The 18150-nt window shown below is 37.7% G+C and overlaps 1 protein-coding gene across 2 annotated transcripts in view; it reads left to right on the top strand.

The window, feature by feature from the left end:
* Positions 1-18150, top strand: part of ATCOAE (dephospho-CoA kinase family) — a 147829-nt gene that overhangs the window by 76807 nt on the left and 52872 nt on the right. For both annotated transcript variants that reach the window (XM_089374519.1, XM_089374518.1), the window contains one exon: positions 10784-10929. In XM_089374519.1, the coding sequence (XP_089230645.1) occupies positions 10784-10929 (146 nt within the window). The remainder of the gene's footprint in view (positions 1-10783; positions 10930-18150) is intronic.

Raw genomic sequence — 18150 nt, 5'->3', positions numbered from 1 at the left:
CTGCGATGATTGCACCCTTTGTTCTTATAGTGCTTTAACGCCGCCCGATCCTTGCCTTTGATGAAATAGATTGCAACATGGTTCTTGTGGCTATGATTGCAATCTTCCTTCCTGCTGTTTCTCATGCTAGAGTCTGAAGTTTCATGGATTTTCTTTTGCATTTCCATGACTTCCTGGCTGTTACTGCAATGATGAGTCCTTTGTTGCTTTTTGACTGTTGTTTTTTGATTTATTGCTTTTATTCTTGTGGTTTTTCCTTGATTTTGGTGAGCTTTATACTTGTGTTTTTTGCTGCTCAATAAGGAACAGAGTTATGATATTCTTCTTGATTTTCACGAAGATGCCCTTCATTTTTTTTCCACTGCTTGGTTTGCAAAATAATCCGCCAGTTGATGGTGAATTCTCAAGACATGTCTGAAGATTACATTACCAGGACCTTCCAAGTTCTTCTTGATTCTTCTAAGAATTCTGTTCATGAACTCATTGCTTGGGTTTTTGTTTCTTGCCATTGCCTCTATTATTATTGCTGAGTCTCCTATTATGATAGGATTTTGAATGTCTCTTTTTTTTATTATTCTTGTTCCCATCAGCAAGCTGTATGCTTCTGCCTTATTATTTGAGATTTGTCCCAATCCCCATTCATATGTGACATTTTCTTTCCCATCAAGATCTAGGATTATTCCCCTTGCCCTTGCCTTTCCTGGGTTATGCTTTGAGGCCCCATCAAAGTATAGACAATATCTATTCTAATTTTTCCTCCAGTTTGTCAATTCCTCTTCACTCATTCTTATTTTCCATATATTTCCTGAGTTTATCTTCATGTTTCCTTTTTTTCCATTATTATTTATTATGGCTTTGCTGAGCCAATCTCACTCTTCCTGCTGAAGAGTGTTATAATCTGTTGGTGCTGTTCCTTTGACATTGAAGATTTCATAAGTTAAACCCCCACTTTTTTGAGAGGGTGGTCCCTATCCTTGGAATTTGAGTTTTGAATATGCACTTATTTCGAGTCAACCAAATTTGCCAACATAGAACTACTGGAATACACTTCTATATCCTCTGAATTGTGACTTTCTTCTTTGTTGTGTAAGGATACGCCTTTTCGAGGGTCTGAAGAAAATCCGGCAAGGGATTTTCAAAATTTATTCTTATTTCCAATGGACTTATCAGCTGCTGCCAACATTCTTTGGCAAATGTGCATTCTTGGAATAAGTACTAAATATTTTCTTCAGCCTGCATGCATAATGGGCATTGTGTTGGGCCTTGAAAGCCCTTTTTTTTAAGTTGTCACTGGTCAATATTTTCCCTTTTAATAGAGTCCAGATGAACATTTTGATCTTAGGCAGACTTTCTGATTTCCATGCTATTTTCCAGGAGTTCCAGTCTTGTTGATTTGGTTGTTCTTGAAGGATTTTATATCCAGTACTAACTGTGTAATGTCCACCACTTGGGTCCCAAAGATAAGCATCTTCCTCATCAAAATGGATTGGCGCTGCCCCTTTTAAGAGCTGCCTGATTTTGCTCCATTGCCCTTCCAGATGTCGGAATTGCTAAACTTTTCCAATCTTGCCACTCCTTTTGATTCCAAAGAGAGATAGAGTGTAAAGTGTTGAAACCTTTATCTTTCATCCACTCTTGTATGTCTTCAGTTTCTGGATGAGTTTGTAGTGGTTCTTTTCCCAAGATTTTGACCTCCCAAATTGAAATTGTTTTTCCATAGCCTGGGATTTTAGAAATATATCTACTCATTAATTGAATTGTTTTCTAACCAGCTTCCATACTTGGGTACATGGTCTTATTGGGATATTTCCATTAAGCAGTCTTTTCCTGGTACCATCCATATATTTTGTTATAAGAGTCTTTTTCCACCAGCTCTCTTTTCCTGTAATTAGTCTCCATACTATTTTCATTCCTAGTGCTACATTCATGAGCCCAGGTATCCGTATTGATAGGCCTCCTTGTTCATAAGGTAGTACTACTTGCTCCCACCTGACCAGGCTAAATTTTTTGTTTTCTTGCTCCCCCCCTACCACAAAAAGCTTCTTAAGATTAGCTCCATTTGTTTGTGGGCACTTGCTGGGGCCATCATTATGGCATATTGGTAGATAGGTAGTGTTGCAAGGAGTGCTTTGATTAGAATTACCCTTCCTGCCATATTCAACCACATCATACCCCAGCTTTGTATTTTGTTTTTCATTTTTTCAATTTGTTTAGTCCATATTTCTGTCTTCATGTTCTCTTTTGAGATTGGAAGTCCCAAATAAAAGAAGTGTGTCCATTTTTCCTGTACAGGGATGTCTAAGATTTGTGAGATCCTTTGCATAGTTCTGGGAGGGGTATTCCATCCATATATCCTGCATTTTGTATTGTTTAATAGCCCATCTGAAACTAGTAAAAAATCATCCATAACTTTCTTGAACCTCCTTGCTATTATTGTTGATGCCCCTCCTAGCAACAATGTGTCGTCAGCAAAGAGTGAGTGGTTTATTGTCTTTATTCCTTTTGCTATTCTGATCCCTGTGATATTTCTTTCCTTTCTTTGATTTTCCAAAGCCCTGCTTAATGTTTCCACCATTATAAGGTATAGGAAGGGGGAGAGAGGACAACCTTGCCTAAGGCCTCTTGTGCTTTGAAAGAAATCACTGGGCCTTCCATTTATGAGGGGGGCAATCCATGGAGTAGAAATGCATGCCTGTATGACTTCCACTATTTCTCTTGAGAAACCAAGTTTCTGGAGGACAACCATTAGATATGGATGACTGACCCTGTCAAATGCATTTGCCATATCTAGTTTGATTATGAGGCCTTTTTCTTGCCTTAGCATACTGGAGTGAACCGCTTCCTATACAATAATTACATTATCTATGATTTGCTTGTTGGGCACGGATCCTCCTTGATTTTCAGATATGATTATTGGAAGTACTTCCTTGATTCTATTTGCAATTATTTTTGTTATTATGATATTATCTTATACGATGAATTGCAAAGAGAGACTGGGCGAAACCTGTTGAAAGTTGGGGAGTTTGCTTCCTTTGGGATTAGAGCAAGATAGGAGGATTTGGTGTTACCTACTACTTTTTTTTTTTTGAAAACATTCTTCACTATTCTTAAAAAATCCTTTCTGATGGTATACCAATGAAATTTGTAGAATGCTATTGTGAAGTCATCTGGCCCTGGGGCTTTGTCCGGATGTAGGCTCCATATGGCCGCCACTACCTCTTCTTCTATGGGATCCTTGCACATTTCTACATTTTGTTCTTTTTTAATTTTTTTTTTGTGTGCTTTAAGAAATCTTCACTTTCAACCATTTCTTCATTGGTTGAAAGTAGGTTTTTAAAGTGTTGTTAGGCTGCTTTTTTTAGATCCTCTGCTCCTTTGACCTCTTAGCTTTCGACTTGAATTTTTTCTATTTGGTTTCTTGCTCTTCTTATCTTCATTGTGTTATGGAAAAATGATGTGTTTTTGTCCCCTGCCTTGAGTCATAGACTTCTAGATTTCAATCTTGCCTCTTCTTTTTCTTTCCTATTTTCCCTATATATTTCCCAAAAGATTTCCTTCTCTCTTAGATAATCTTGCTTGCTTTCTTCTTTGTTTTCTTTTTCAGTTTGCATGTTGTCCATTTTCTGATGTAACTCTTCTTTTTTTTTTCATTTGCTCTTGCCCATTCCTTTAATTTGTTTCTTGCAGTTTTTAATTTTGTTTCCCAAATATACTGTGGTGATCCTATTATTCTTGTCTCCCATGCTTCCCTGACTAATTCGCTGATTTCTCCATTGCTGTCCCAAATTGAGCTGTATCTAAATGGGAGTGGACCCTGATTTTCCATTTTGCCCATGACTATTATCATCGGTTTATGGTCAGATGCTGTGGTATGTAAAATTTTTGATTTTATGGACCTGTGCATTGCTACTATATTTTCTTGTATCAGAATTCTATCCAGTCTTTCTTTTATGTTACTTTTACCCACTTTTTTATTGCTTCAAGTGTATTTCCCATTGTTTGGCGGGATATCTATCAAGTTGTGCTGTTCCATTATTTCTTCTAGAATATCCCTGGATGGGTCTGTGTGATATGTTCCTCCAAACTTTTCTTCTATGCTTCTTACCTAATTTAAATCTCCTCCTAGTATTATTTTCCCATCTTGCACTTCTTTTAGTGCTTCTTTTAAGGTGTCCCAGCATTGCTCTTTTTCCTTGTAGTGATTTGGGGCGTATATATTTATGACAGTGTGTTTCTCTTTTGTATTGATTTGCATTAGATCCGTTTGGATCCAGTGCTGATTTTTTTTGTGTTTTATTAATTCCCAAGTTCCTTTTTTCCATATTGTGCATATGCCTCCTGACGCTCTTGTTGCCTGTATTGCTTCCCCTTCATAATTTCTTATGATTTTTATTTTATTTATTTATTTATTTTTTCAGTTTCTTGGCTGTTTGTTTTTGTCTCCTGAACCATAAGGATGTCTGGGTTTTCTTTTGCCAAAATGTCTCTTGTGGCATTTTCTTTGATGGACGATCCGATTCCTCTACAATTCCAGGAGACCACTATCATTATTTGCTTGTTGGGTGGTGCATGGCTCCTTTCCCTCTTTGCTGAATTTTTTCATTGTTTCCTAAACTCCTTCCTAAGAAGGTTTCCATAGGTTGCTGTGTTCCTAATGCCATTCCCTTTGCTGCTACTTCATCCCTGATTTCTTTGTTTGTCTTTCTTCTTGATTTTTTTTGGTATTCTACATTTGGGGGTACTTCCTTTGATTGCTTTCTGGTTAGGATTCTATCTAGTGAAGGGGGGGAGGGGTGTGAGTGTTTGAAACCAGAGGGGATGAGGGGGGATTTGGGGTATGTTGTGGGGATCTGGATCTGGATCTTGGTCCAGGGGATGGGGGGGGGCTGAAGGATCCAGAGGCTCAAAAGGGTTAGGGCTAGCAAGAAGGTTATTAACTTTTGGTGATGGAGGATGGAGATCAGAGGATGTGGAGGGCTGCGAGGAAGAGAGATTTGGTTGTTTGTGGACTATCTTCTTTCTTTTAACCTGTTCCCATTTGTTTTCTGGGTCTTCACTATTTTCATTTTCATTTTCTTTTTTTTTTGTACATCTATTTGCAAAATGACCGTATTCGTGACATACCTTGCATTTGAAGGGGATTTGTTCATAATCCAACTGTTGTATGTGCGTCCACTGGTCCACTTTGATTTTGATGGCTTCTGGTAGCCCTTTCCCAAGATCCACTTCTACACATATTCTGGCGCATGCATGCATATTCTCCTTTGGCTCGCACCTGTCTATATATTTCCCAACTGCGTTTCCTATTTCTTTGACTGAATTGTCCCCTAGCAGTGAAGGGGAAGGTGTGGCAGTCTGATCCAACGGGGACAACATTGGGAACATCCATTTCTGGGTCGAAATCCGGCGTCCATCTGTTTAAATACAAACCCCTAGTATCCATAAAATAAGGTCCATTCCTAAATATCAGATCTCGATCCTCCTTGGTTTCGAAGTGGAAGGTGAAGTAACCCCTTCCGCGAAACCTGATTGAGATTTTCCCATCTATTGACGCAGTCCAGTTCCTTTCTACCCATTTTTGCATAGTTTTGGGTGATGGCCATAACCCGGTGAACTGCCCCACTAATCCACGCTCCACCAAAGAAAGTGTTGCTCTACGGGGAAGGGCAAGAGGGAGTGAGATTATCTTCCAATCTTTTAACAAACTTGGTGACTGATGGTCTGTTCTTTGCCAGGCCCATTACAGAAATGAGTGAGGCAAAAGCTTTTGTTGTTCTTTCATTTTCATGCTATTGATTTGAGAGAGGCTCTCTGTCCTCTAATGCGTCCATGGAGTATATTTTGATCAACTCAACCTTTGTTAAAATTTCCTCGAGGATATTTTTATTGCAGGTTGCGTTTACTCAAATTACTCAAGGATGCTTTTTTTTCAAACTAGAATTGGCTATAGTTCTGTTAAAGGATATTTTTATCTCATGACAACTTACGAATATTTCACTTAAACTTGAGCACGTGTCAATTAGTTTTAGTTCAGTTAAGCCAGAACGCGAGTTGACTATAGATGCTTTTTCAAGTGTTCACTGATTGCAATTTTAGGAGAGTTTAACCTCTTATTTTTCCTATGTGCATTGGAGGAATTAGAAGGGGGAAGGGGTGATAAATACAAGAGGCCATGGTTTCAAATCGAATTGTCTTCAATAAGCCACAACGTCATTGTCTTTCTCTCTTGTCTCCATATTTCTTTCTCTCTTCTTGCTTCTACTCTGTTGTGTTTGAATATCATTGTCATAGGTTCTGTAATAGTCTTCTTGGTGCAGCCAGCCTCTTGGCCTTTGTAGATTTAAGCTTGGTTTTGATCCATTCTATCTCTTTGGGTTGCCCGATGTCTTAATGGTATCTTATGTAATATTGTAAAAGTTTTAAAGCCATTTTCATTGGTTAAATCTGTGATTTAAATGCGCTTTCTAGCTATTTTACCTTCCAATTAAAAGTTGATGCTAGAGATTATTCCACTTTTTAAAATGCGAAGAGTATTACAATTTTTTTTGGCCACTAACTTGCTGTTTTTTGTATGTTAGTTTGCAGATTTTCAAGTGAAAACAATACATGCTAAGACTAGGGACACCCCTATGAGGTTGGCAAGTACCAACCCAAATAGAGAGGGAGATTTGATAGTGATAGCGAAGGGAGTTTTTCTTAAATGTTTCTGTAGAATTTGAAAGATATTCTTATTTATACACAACATAGAAATTTGTGCTAACAGATAGGAATAAACCTCAGAATGAGAAAGAGTTGATTTATTCATATGGTATTAGATGATCCACTGGTTCTTACATAGTAGGGGAAAGGAGTAAATATTTTGAAAGATATGCTTATTTACACACAACATAGAAAATTGTGCAAATAGATAGGAATAAACATTAGAATGAGAAAGAGTTGATTCATTCATATGTTATTAGATGATCCATTCTCTTTTACATAGTAGGGGAAAGGAGTAAGTTATGTAACTCCCAAATACCTAACCATTGACAACTACACTAGTTACTACATTAAATGCGTCATTATTACATCACGTTATTAATGAAACTTTATTATAGGTCTAATTCCTAATATGTCTAAGTTTTAATTATGAGCATTGTCTCTGAGAAGAAATAGACATCTTATTTTACAAGAAGTGGTCTATCATATGAGACTAGATTAACTTTGACAATGGTTACTTAACCAATATAAATAGGTGTTAAGTGGGACTATATTATTTATTTGCAAATCTTTATTGGATTTTTGTCTCTTTTCTTTTCCCATGAAATACATATCTCAAGGAAACCCACCAAGCACTTCTCCTCATTTCAAGGATGGTTCCTATTACCAACCGAAATGGGTAACCCCATAGGAGAAAACTTTTCTCCTATTCTTGATAGCTAGCCGGTCAACCATATAGCCAACAACCCTTGACATCCACCACTAGCTGATGATATGCTATTTTCTTCACCACTTGCATCAACCATTTACTTCTCGCCCTTTTGGCATGAGCACATGGACGAAGTTGGGCTTCCACTCAAAAGGTACTTTGGTCATTTTGCAATTAGGTGCTTATACTTGTTTGTTTTTGGGCTTTTAATATGGATTATGGGGTGATTGGAAAAAATGATGGGTTTTGACCATGGTCTTGTTCTCTCACCTTAAATGGTGAGTTAATTTCGATCCTAGTCAAGTGGGACATCCCTTAATGGCCCAATGGGAAGCCCGATTGAGATAAAATAGTTCCATATTCCCCATATATCATACTTAACACCTTTCATCTTACATTACAAGCCCATATCTCACCTCCATCCTTTGGGTTCAGCTTGTCATTGGTTCCTTGGGATTTGGCACTCATATGTCCACATACCTAGGTAGGGCCCAAAATCTTTTCCTTGGGAGGTTCATGCAGCGAAAAGAAACATAAAGAGCATATCATGGCTGCAAGAAAAACAAAACGAAGGAAATAAAAATGCAAAAGATGGCTAGGGACATAAAAATTAGCACGTGTGAAAAATCCTAGCATGAGCTCTACCTCACTCATATGGCCATCATCTAGTTCCTAAGCACATGTTGCTCCATTACATCAAAAGAAGGAACCCATGCATATCGCAACCCTGATGAGTGATGAGGTAACTCATCATTAAGGGGTAATACAAGTGCCACATCAAACAAAGCAAGATCTAACCCTTGAGCTATGAGCAGTAATACAAAGAAAAATCAAGAAGAAGTAAAAGGCACACAAGAGGGGTGAAAAAACAAAGGTTGAGTTGGTAACTCCTGCATCCATGAATGCTCCTTCTTCATATCTATACACTCGAGACATGGATTCACCCATCAACTAGCCCCTTTGACCATGGCACTTGGACATGAAGTTTTCTCCCCTCCGTCACCATCATTATTATTCACTAGCACCTATCAATTGAAGGGTGGACTGAGGAAATGCTACTTCCCCTTAGAGGCCGAAAACACCTAATAGGGTTGAGCAAGGTCCTGATTTTGGAAAGAGATCCTTATTTGAAGTATTATATAGCCCATGACATTCAAGTTCGGTTCACTTAGATGCAATAATGATCATTGTCCCTAATGATTGGTTGCTTTCACTAGAATCTTTGTTGTGATTGTCAGGTGGTTCAATAGCCTAGGTCTTGGGCACCTTATCCACATGTATGCAATCCATTAGAAGTATATAGGCATAAACAATTGAAGCATTGAGACTCTTGGGCCTCTTATCAGCTGTAACAGATGACATGCTTCTACATGCCAACCCTCAAATCTTGAATTTTACATGCTTCTACATCATCTTAAACACCTCATATCACTTGGACATGCCATTTGGAGCTCCTTTCTTGCATGATGCCAGCCTTAGAGAGCTAGCAACTGACACGTGTGGGATAATTAGGGCATTTATTGTGAACGCTAGTGGGTTGGCTTGTAACCCAAGGTTATGTTGTGATCAAACTTGTTTTCTAGGGGCTTCTAGGTTAATTAGCTCTTGTCCTCATATAAATAGAGGAGAGGATCAGTCATTTCTAATCATCATCACTTGTGACATAATTCGACCTTCCTTTTTCTTGGAGAGATGGTGATTCTATAAAGAACTTTGTTTATTGGAGGTATTTTTTGGGTATTGGAGAATTTATATTGGATCAATAAATGATTTTGCATGCATTTTGTCTTGTACGTGAACCTAGTATTTGAATTTTTTTTTTTTTTTGTTCTTATTGTCTAATGTATGGAATGAATTGATAATCTAGGGTTTTTCTATTGTGCCATTTATTATTGAAGATCAACTGTTTAGAATCTAGATATCACCATTGTATCCCCTTTGTGAACCTTTGTAATAGCTCTCGCAAGTGACTTTGATCTCTCAGAAAGATAATAGCTAGGGTTTTGTGCTAGAGCATCAAAGTATCCTTACAACATAGCAAGATTTAGCCAATCTTTCACATCCATAGAATCCATCATCCCAAGGGCTAGGCACTACCCTTGTAAATTGGTGATCACACACAAACTCATCCCCAAACTCAATTTAACTCTCTTATTTCTAATTTCGGCCTTCTTAAGGATAAGCAACCAAGCTAGGGCTTAGTGCGAATTAACCTAGAAGAAGAATTTCAACTTGAGGAAGGATTCAACATTGAGGGATGACTTGGTTGCCTGAAAATCAACCTCTCTTGGTTGCCAATATTTCCATTTTATGCCTTAATTCTCTTTCCCTAGAACCCTAGTTTGGAAAGCTTCAACTTGGGGGCTTGTTGAAGGTTTTCCTAGGCCATTTGTTTGCTAATATTCATTGTTGGAAAACATTTTCTTGGCCTATTGATCACAAGATATTTCATTTGACTTGCTATCTCTCAAGCCCTAGGTCAATTGTGCCCTAATTTAGCCTTATTAAAGGATGCAAGTTGCGTTTTCTTTGCTTGATGAGCCTTGTCCTTAAGAAGAGTCATCCTCTAAAAGCCCCTAGTGTCACCTTAATCCTTGAACCTCACATATCTCTCATAGGTGATCTTTTAACGGGAAACCTCCCATTGGTGAAAGTCCATAAGAGCAAGGAGTAGTGGCTGTGGTGACAGTGGACCAGACCTCATTGTTGTCACTTAGTCTAGTGCTTGCCTTGTAGGGTACCCCTCTACAAGACTTGCTAGATTTTGTGGCAACAATTCCTAGGGAAAACTAAATCCTTTAGGGCTCAAGTCTAATACAACAATATACTCATTAAGAGTGCAAATGTCACTTGTGGGAATGGATTCTAGGCAAGGAGGATAACAGTCCTTTTAACTACATAGGCTAGACTCAATCCATGCTATCTTCATTTATGTCACACTTCACCTTAATTGTTATTACTTCATGTCTAGATTTCTGTTGTGCATTGTTTATTTTGGCCATTGGCATTATGGTGATAACATATTGCATAAAGGAGGAAACCCTTGAATGGGACAATATTTGAGTCCATATACTAAAGAAAGGTGAGTTGCCTCTCTATGTAGTCATTAGTGCGAAGTACTTTCTATCACTATACATTATCTTTTAAAATAGAATAGTTTCTCATAATTGCATTTACCATTCTCCTTTGTAAGAAGAAAGGTTGTTTTCATGAATGCATAATCACAAGCCTTAGTTTGGCCTTGGAACTAGTGGTTATTTACTACACTAGCTTTACCTTTATTGTCAACATTGCCAACATTTAAATCTCAAATGTGTGATATCTTAATAACTATTTAACTATTTTCTAAGAGATTTAAAACTGAATATGTTGCAGGCTGCCTTGAAGAAAGGTACAGGCGGTTGGAAGAAGGTAGTAGCTACTTTTGGGAGAGATATTCTGCAAGAGAATGGGGAAGTTGATCGAGCACGATTGGGTCAGATTGTCTTTGCCGATGCTTCCAAACGCCAACTTCTTAACAGGTATGTCATCTATTTACATCTTGTAGTTCTTCTTTTGTAGAAGTACATTTTCATTTTGTGATGTCTTCATTATATGATTGAGAAAGCTGGAACTTTTGTCATCTTTCACTTCTACAATGAGTTACTACGATGATGTAAATATTCTATGTAATGCAAGCATGAAAAATATGTTAAATTTTTGGGTCATGGTAAACATATTAGCACTCAGAAGTGAAACCCTGAACTACTACGAAACTGAAACTACTGCCAATATAGTAAGCTCCAAACACTAATTTGCATAGACAAAACTTTGATACTATGCACAATAATTATTGATCTTAAATTTCAATTACAACACTATTCTGTTAACTACAAACAAGAACTACAATGCAACAACTCGCATTCAAAACACTTAAATGCTGAATGAATAAACACCTTAATGTTAAATTTCAAATACCAGCCCAGATTTATATTCTCTCAACAACTATTTATTCCCATGAATTTATTTTATTACCTAAATAATTTTTGAATCGATGAAAAATAAAATCATTGTTCTTTTGACTTCCAGAAATTAATATGTAGCAGAAAAATAAAAACAGAGAGATAAGCACATCACAACAACAAATGTACACCCTTAACAATTTTCCTTCATTAAATCCCTCTGGAAATTTGGGTTTCGACACAGAAAAAATATACAAAAAAATGCAATGATTGGAACCTGTAACTTGGCTCCACTGGGACTAATTTGGCCCAAGGAATTTTGGCCCTTTGGAAATCAGCCCTTGAAGAAATTTGGTTTGGAGCATTCGACCCACCTATCACCAACAATTTGGCCTTGGATGAATCAACCTCTCCAATTCGCAACCTTCTTCATGTTTCAGCAATTCAACCTTTGTCAATCTCCAAATATCGGCCTCCTAGAAATACTCTCGAATCACCTTGCACTCTTCCTCTTTCTCGGTTTAGATGAGCCTCCGTCTTTGGAGAAAATCACTCACTCCTTTGAAAAAATCACTTTCTCAATATGTAGTAACTGCTTCTTGTCTTGTGTCTTCATCTCTCCCCCAGGCTTCTTTTTATATTCTTCATTAAGCCAAATCCCTAACCCTAATCTGCTAAGTGATTGATAGTTGATATTAGATCTCACCTCACTTGAAATCAATGGTTAAGATCATATCTAAGTCACATAAATAGTTAAATTATTTGTCTCCAGTACTTTGGCTTAATAGTCGAAAATAATTTATTGACTTTAATTATTGTACTTTTCCTAAGTTAGACTTAGTAAAGAAGTCATAACCACTTACTCCACCAAGAAAGCACCTAAAGAGACAGTTAACCATCTTCTACATGCCAAGACACCAAGCTCATGTAGAAGACCTTTTGAATCTACCAAAAACTTCAACACTTCCACCTAGCAAGGAAGGGATTCTCTACTACCCCCAGCTTGTCCATGTAAAACATGAACTTTCCTTTCACTAGAGGCTTATTGAGAATATTTGCGACTTGCTCCTTTGTGGAAATGTACTGCAATATCACAATACCTTTCTAGACCATATCCTTGATGAAGTGATATCTAATGTCGATATGCTTGGACCTGTTACCACAAAATCTAGCAGGGCCCTATGGAGGGAAAACCTATGGGACAACTACTAGACTAAGTAACAACAAAGGGACAATGGCCCACTGTCACCACACCCAAGGTCCCTTGCTCTTTATGGACTTTCATCGATGGTAGGTGTTGACCACTACATGTCAACTACCCATAGCAACACTCCCTTTTTTTCGCAAAAGGGATAGCGCTTGATCGACGTGTCCGTGCCATTTGACAGTGATCGTCGACCTAATCATGTTATGTTGTAAACCCAGTCTGCATGTGTAAATTGTAAATAATCTTAGCAGATTTGAGTCATGTATGTAAATTGCCTAGGTGGACCTAATTTTCTAGTGATAATCTACGTTCCAGAAGGTTTTTTGTGATCGGCAGAGTTTTCCTTCAGCCTAACCCCAAAGCCGGAATGAATTTTGTCATTAGAATCTTAGGGGAATCCTAGTGTGCTTCGAGTTTGTGTAAAAGTAATTTGGAAATAATTCTAACTATTTGGTTAGGTTATTACAAATTGCTTGATCTGCTAGATTATATCTGTGTCGCAGAACTGGGTGGTCTATGAGGGTCTATGTCAAATGGGTTTTCCCTCTTGAGATGTAAAATTGTAAAAGCCATGATGTAAAGTGTATTGAGGGTTAGAAAATGTTTTAATCCCCTCATAAATCCTAAGTCCTAGGTCCTAGGTGATTTTTCCAAAGGCTAAGTTCGAGGATCCAAAAATAAAAATTAAAAAATTAAAAAAAATAAATAAAAATAATTAAAAAATAAATAAAAATAATAAAAATAATAAAAAATAAATAAATAAAATTTAAAAAATAAATAAATAATAAAATAATAATAAGTCAAATTTTTGAGTAAATAAATGCAGAATTTTAATTTTTTAATATATTAAAATGCATTTAAAAATTCGATGGATGAGATTAAAATAAATCTTGATCCTCATCGACGGTCGAGATCATTTTGACATGGATCACTCGAACTAGCCGTTGGGAAATTTTCCTTTAAATAAGGTGCTAGGGGTCATTTGGGATTAGATTTGATCTGAGAGTCTGGTGCTAAAGAAAGCTCTCTTGTAGTCATTTTTTGTGCAATAAAGAAAGACTTTGTGGTTAAAAATCTTGCCGGTGTTACTCTTCTGAAAGTGCTGTAAGATGATTTATTTTTCTGCATAATTTTATTTTCAGCCATTGGTAATAGCTTGATGAAGATTGATTTAGGCACAGGTATCTTGTCTGATCTCTGGGGTTTGAATGATAGTTTAGATTCTGAAATATAATGGCAGGTATCTCCATTTGATCTAGATTTCACTATTGTTTTCTCCCTCTATGTTAATGTTTGATTTTAAGCTGTGCAGGAAATCTTAGTTTTGAGTTTACCGGGCGTTAGGGGAAGTTCTCGGTTGAACCAACCAACTCCCGGATTGCGTTTTCTGAAAAAGCCCAGCTAGTTTTAATCCCGAGCTTATCATTAGAATTTTGTTGCAGATGCATGAAGGGTTTTTTGAAGCATCTCACATTAAGCTTAAAATTCTGAAAATATTTCTATGGTGTAACGATAAATCTGGCTGCTTAGAGTTGTTAATCTGTAAATACTGTAATTGTTGACACCTAATCCGAAACGGATGAGGTGAAGCCGGACAGTCATCTAGAAGATGAACTGATCCGTTTCTGTACATGTATAAATAATAATAGTTGAATGAATAATATCACTAAGTTGATTTGCGCTCATTAATTTCTGAGCTAACCTGGCCTGACATGGTATCAGAGCCCAGGTCCCCAGGTTCCAGAAATAGCGTAACTTCTCTGCGCCTCTGTCCATAACTGCGCCCTTTGTCATGAGCGCCCCTGGAATGCGCTGTTGTATGTCAGGCTCTGCTGCCTCTGCTCCCTGGCGCACCAGCGCTGCATATGCTCTCTGCGCCCTCTGCCATTAAGTACGTTGCTGCCAGTACTTGAATTGAGGTATCGTTTTTGGAGGTATGAGCTGTGGACTGTGTTGTTTAACGTTTGGGCTATTGTTCATATGGACTGCGTTTTTAAAAAAAAAGAAACTCCATTGGTCGGTATTGAAGCTTTGGTGAAAGAAGTGACTGCGTTTATGGTTTCTTTGTGACTGCGTTTTTCATTTGTAGCTGTGGGTATATACATTTGAAGCTGTGGGCGTATTTTATTTGTAACCTGGCCTGACATGGTGAATGGTGATGGTATATAGAACTGTGGTGACTGCGCCTTTAATGCCTTTAATGAATTGAAGCCAGCGTTTATGCCTGTAATGTTATGCCGTTAACATATTGAAGCCTGCGTTTGAGCTGCATCTGCCCATTATATGCCTCATGCTGCTCAATATCTGAAACTTTCTTCGCTCAATATCTGAAACTTTCCTCGTATTGTTTGGCTCTCGCTGCTCTGTGTCTGAAATATTTTTTAGTATCAAGCTCGGTCTCGAGCTGAGACACCTGCTCTCGCATACCTGTCCACCGCTTCTTGTCAATAAAGTTGGAAACTGAAGCGTTCTTTCGTCTAAAGCCGCAGGCGGATTTCATTGTTTATTCATGGGAATAAGTTTTAAGATGTGAACGTCCTAATTCATATGATTCTAAGATAACCGGATTGAAGCTGTGGTGAAAGAAGTGATGGTGTGTGCTAGTGAGACCTGTGCAGTGATATATTGAAACCTGCGGATATATATTGAGTTTAATGCGGATATATATTGAGTTTAATACTGATATATATATTGAGAATATTGAGTTTAATGATAGACATATATATTTTTCATATGATCGCCTTTGTTGAACAGTGACATATATATACATATGAGCTCTCCTTTTTTAAAACAGTGACATGATGTTACCGCAGCGTTTTTATATGCTGAGCTCTCCTTTTTTAAAACAGTGACATGATGTTACCGCAGCGTTTTCATATGCTGAGTGCTCCTTTTTTAAAACAGTGAACACTATTGAGCGCCCTTGTTTTGTTGAACAATGATATATATATGTGAGCAGTGATATATATATACTGTTGGGATGTTAGAAGAAAAATAAAATTGCATAAGGCAATCATATAAGGATTTTTTTTTTCTCTCAACAGAAGTTTTTGGCAGAGATATTTTGTTACAGTATGCATTCAAGAGAAAGAAGAAGATACTTCAGAGGCAGGGGGGGCAGACACCCTCAAGAAGAAAAGGCAGACTTACATTGCATTCGCTGCAAACAAAAAGGATCTCATGATGCTTCTACATGCAAGCTACCATGGGAAAAGATTGAGCAGAGAAGAGATCAGCAGAAAGGTAAAACTGATGACTCAGACAAAGGTAAAGCACCTGAATCCGCTCACTATATTGAGGCACAATGTAACATTGGAGTAAATGAAGATTTGTTTAATGCTTCACTTACTTCTTCGAAAAATGACTGGTTGCTTGATTCAGGAGCAACCTGTCATATGACTCATAGGAAAGATTTTTTTGAAGATTTCACTGATAATGTTGATGGAGCAGTATACTTTGCAGATCAGTCAAAAATCAAGCCATCAGGGCTTGGCACAGTCAGGCTTAAACTGCCTGGTCTTCCAGACTTTCTTCTGGATCATGTTCTATATCTCCCACAGCTCAAGAGAAACTTGCTGTCCCTGGTCCACATCCACCAGCAAGGTCACTCCATTCATATGTTTGATGGAAAGCTTGAGGTAAGAAAGGCATCTGACCATTCACTTGTCATGAGGGGTATAGAAGAAGAAAGACTTCTTAAACTGCAAGGAACCTCTGCTCATGCACAACATTTTTCATATATTTCTCATCATGATGAAGGTACACTTCCATCAAGTTTATTATGGCATGCTAGATTTGGACATCTAAACTATGATAGTCTCCGCTTGTTGAAGAAAAATGGTGTTGCTGGTTTGCCTACAATTCCTAGAAAACATAAACAATGTGATGCTTGCATTCTAGGAAAGCATAGCAAACAGTCTTTTCATGATTCACATTCAAGAGCACATAGGAAGCTTGAACTTATTCATTCAGATTTATGTGGTCCAATGCCTGTTCCTTCTGCAAATGGAAATAAGTATATCATGACATTTATTGATGATTACACCAGAATGTGTTGGGTTTATTTATTGAAGAACAAATCTGATGCTTTTCAAACATTCAAGAATTTTCATAAGTGGATTGAAAATGATGCACAATCTCATATTGGGTCTATTCGCACTGATAATGGAAAAGAATATACATCAAATGAATTTGAACACTATCTTCGCCAACATGGGATTAAACATCAAACAACTGTGCCTTATAATCCTCAACAGAATGGTGTAGCTGAAAGAATGAACAGAACAATTTTGAATATGGTACGATCCATGCTTTTCTTCAAAAATGTAAAGACAATGTTTTGGGCTGATGCTGTTCTATGTGCTGCATATATAAAGAATAGATGTCCATCTAGTGCTATAAGAAACAAGACTCCTTATGAATTGTGGTATGGACATGTTCCTTCGGTAAAACATCTCAGGATATTTGGTTCCACCTGTTATGCTTTAATACCAAAGGTACATAGAAACAAACTTGGTGCTAGAAGTCGTAAGTGTATCTTCCTGGGGTATTCAAACACATCTAAAGCATACCGCCTTTATGATGAAGTAAATAAAAAGTTTGTTTTATCTAGAGATGTCATTTTTCTTGAATCATCCAAATCTGACAGTGTTGTTGAGCGGCAACTTGATCGCTTGGATAGATTCACAAAACCAAAATCATTTCAAGAGTTTGATAATCAGATTCCACATCTTGAAGGGGGGATTCCTATACTAGATCAACATGTGGAATCTTCTTCTGAAGAACAATCTCCCCTGCATGACACTCCAACAACGGATGATGCTTTAAGTGATGTAATTGATAGAATTGGGAGACTCAATCTTGATTCAGACCCAACTCCATCAACAGAACAGCCTGGACCATCTCAGAAAGGTCCCCCAAAGTGGCTGACAAAGACACTTGAAAGTGTTCATCCTGATGAAATTGGAAAAACAGGAACCCGAAATTCAAACCGACAAGATGGAGGTGATGTAGATAACTCTAATTCACCTGTTGATATGGATGTTACTTATGATTGTGAATTGAACTTGTCTACAGATTTTGAACCAACTTCCTTCAAAGAAGCTGCTTCTCATGATGAATGGAAAGAAGCGATGCAGAAGGAGTATGATGCCCTCATAAAGAATGGCACTTGGAAGCTGGTTGATCCTCCATTTGGAACCAAACCAATTGGCTGCAAGTGGGTCTACAAGAACAAGTACAAAGCTGATGGCTCACTTGACAAGCACAAAGCTAGGCTTGTGGCAAAAGGTTTTGCACAGAAAGAAGGGGTCGATTATGAGGAAACTTTTGCTCCCACAGCAAAATGGGCCACCATCCGGACACTCTTTGCACTAGCTGCTCAGAACGGTTGGAAAGTCCATCAAATGGATGTAAAAACTGCATTCTTGAATGGAGATCTAAAAGAAAATGTTTTTATGTCCCAGCCTGAAGGATTTGCTGTGAAAGGACATGAACACAAAGTATGCAAACTTGTGAAGTCCTTGTATGGCCTCAAACAAGCACCACGAGCCTGGTATGAAAAACTAACTGAGCATCTTCTGAAACTCAACTTC

This window comes from Pinus tabuliformis, chromosome 8, assembly GCF_031772625.1.
Source record: "Pinus tabuliformis cultivar Carrire ecotype Pingquan chromosome 8, CPIR1, whole genome shotgun sequence".
In the NCBI taxonomy this organism is placed as follows: Eukaryota; Viridiplantae; Streptophyta; class Pinopsida; order Pinales; family Pinaceae; genus Pinus; species Pinus tabuliformis.
The sequence above is the reverse complement of the archived record's forward strand: the minus strand, read 5'-3'. Positions and strand labels throughout refer to the sequence as shown.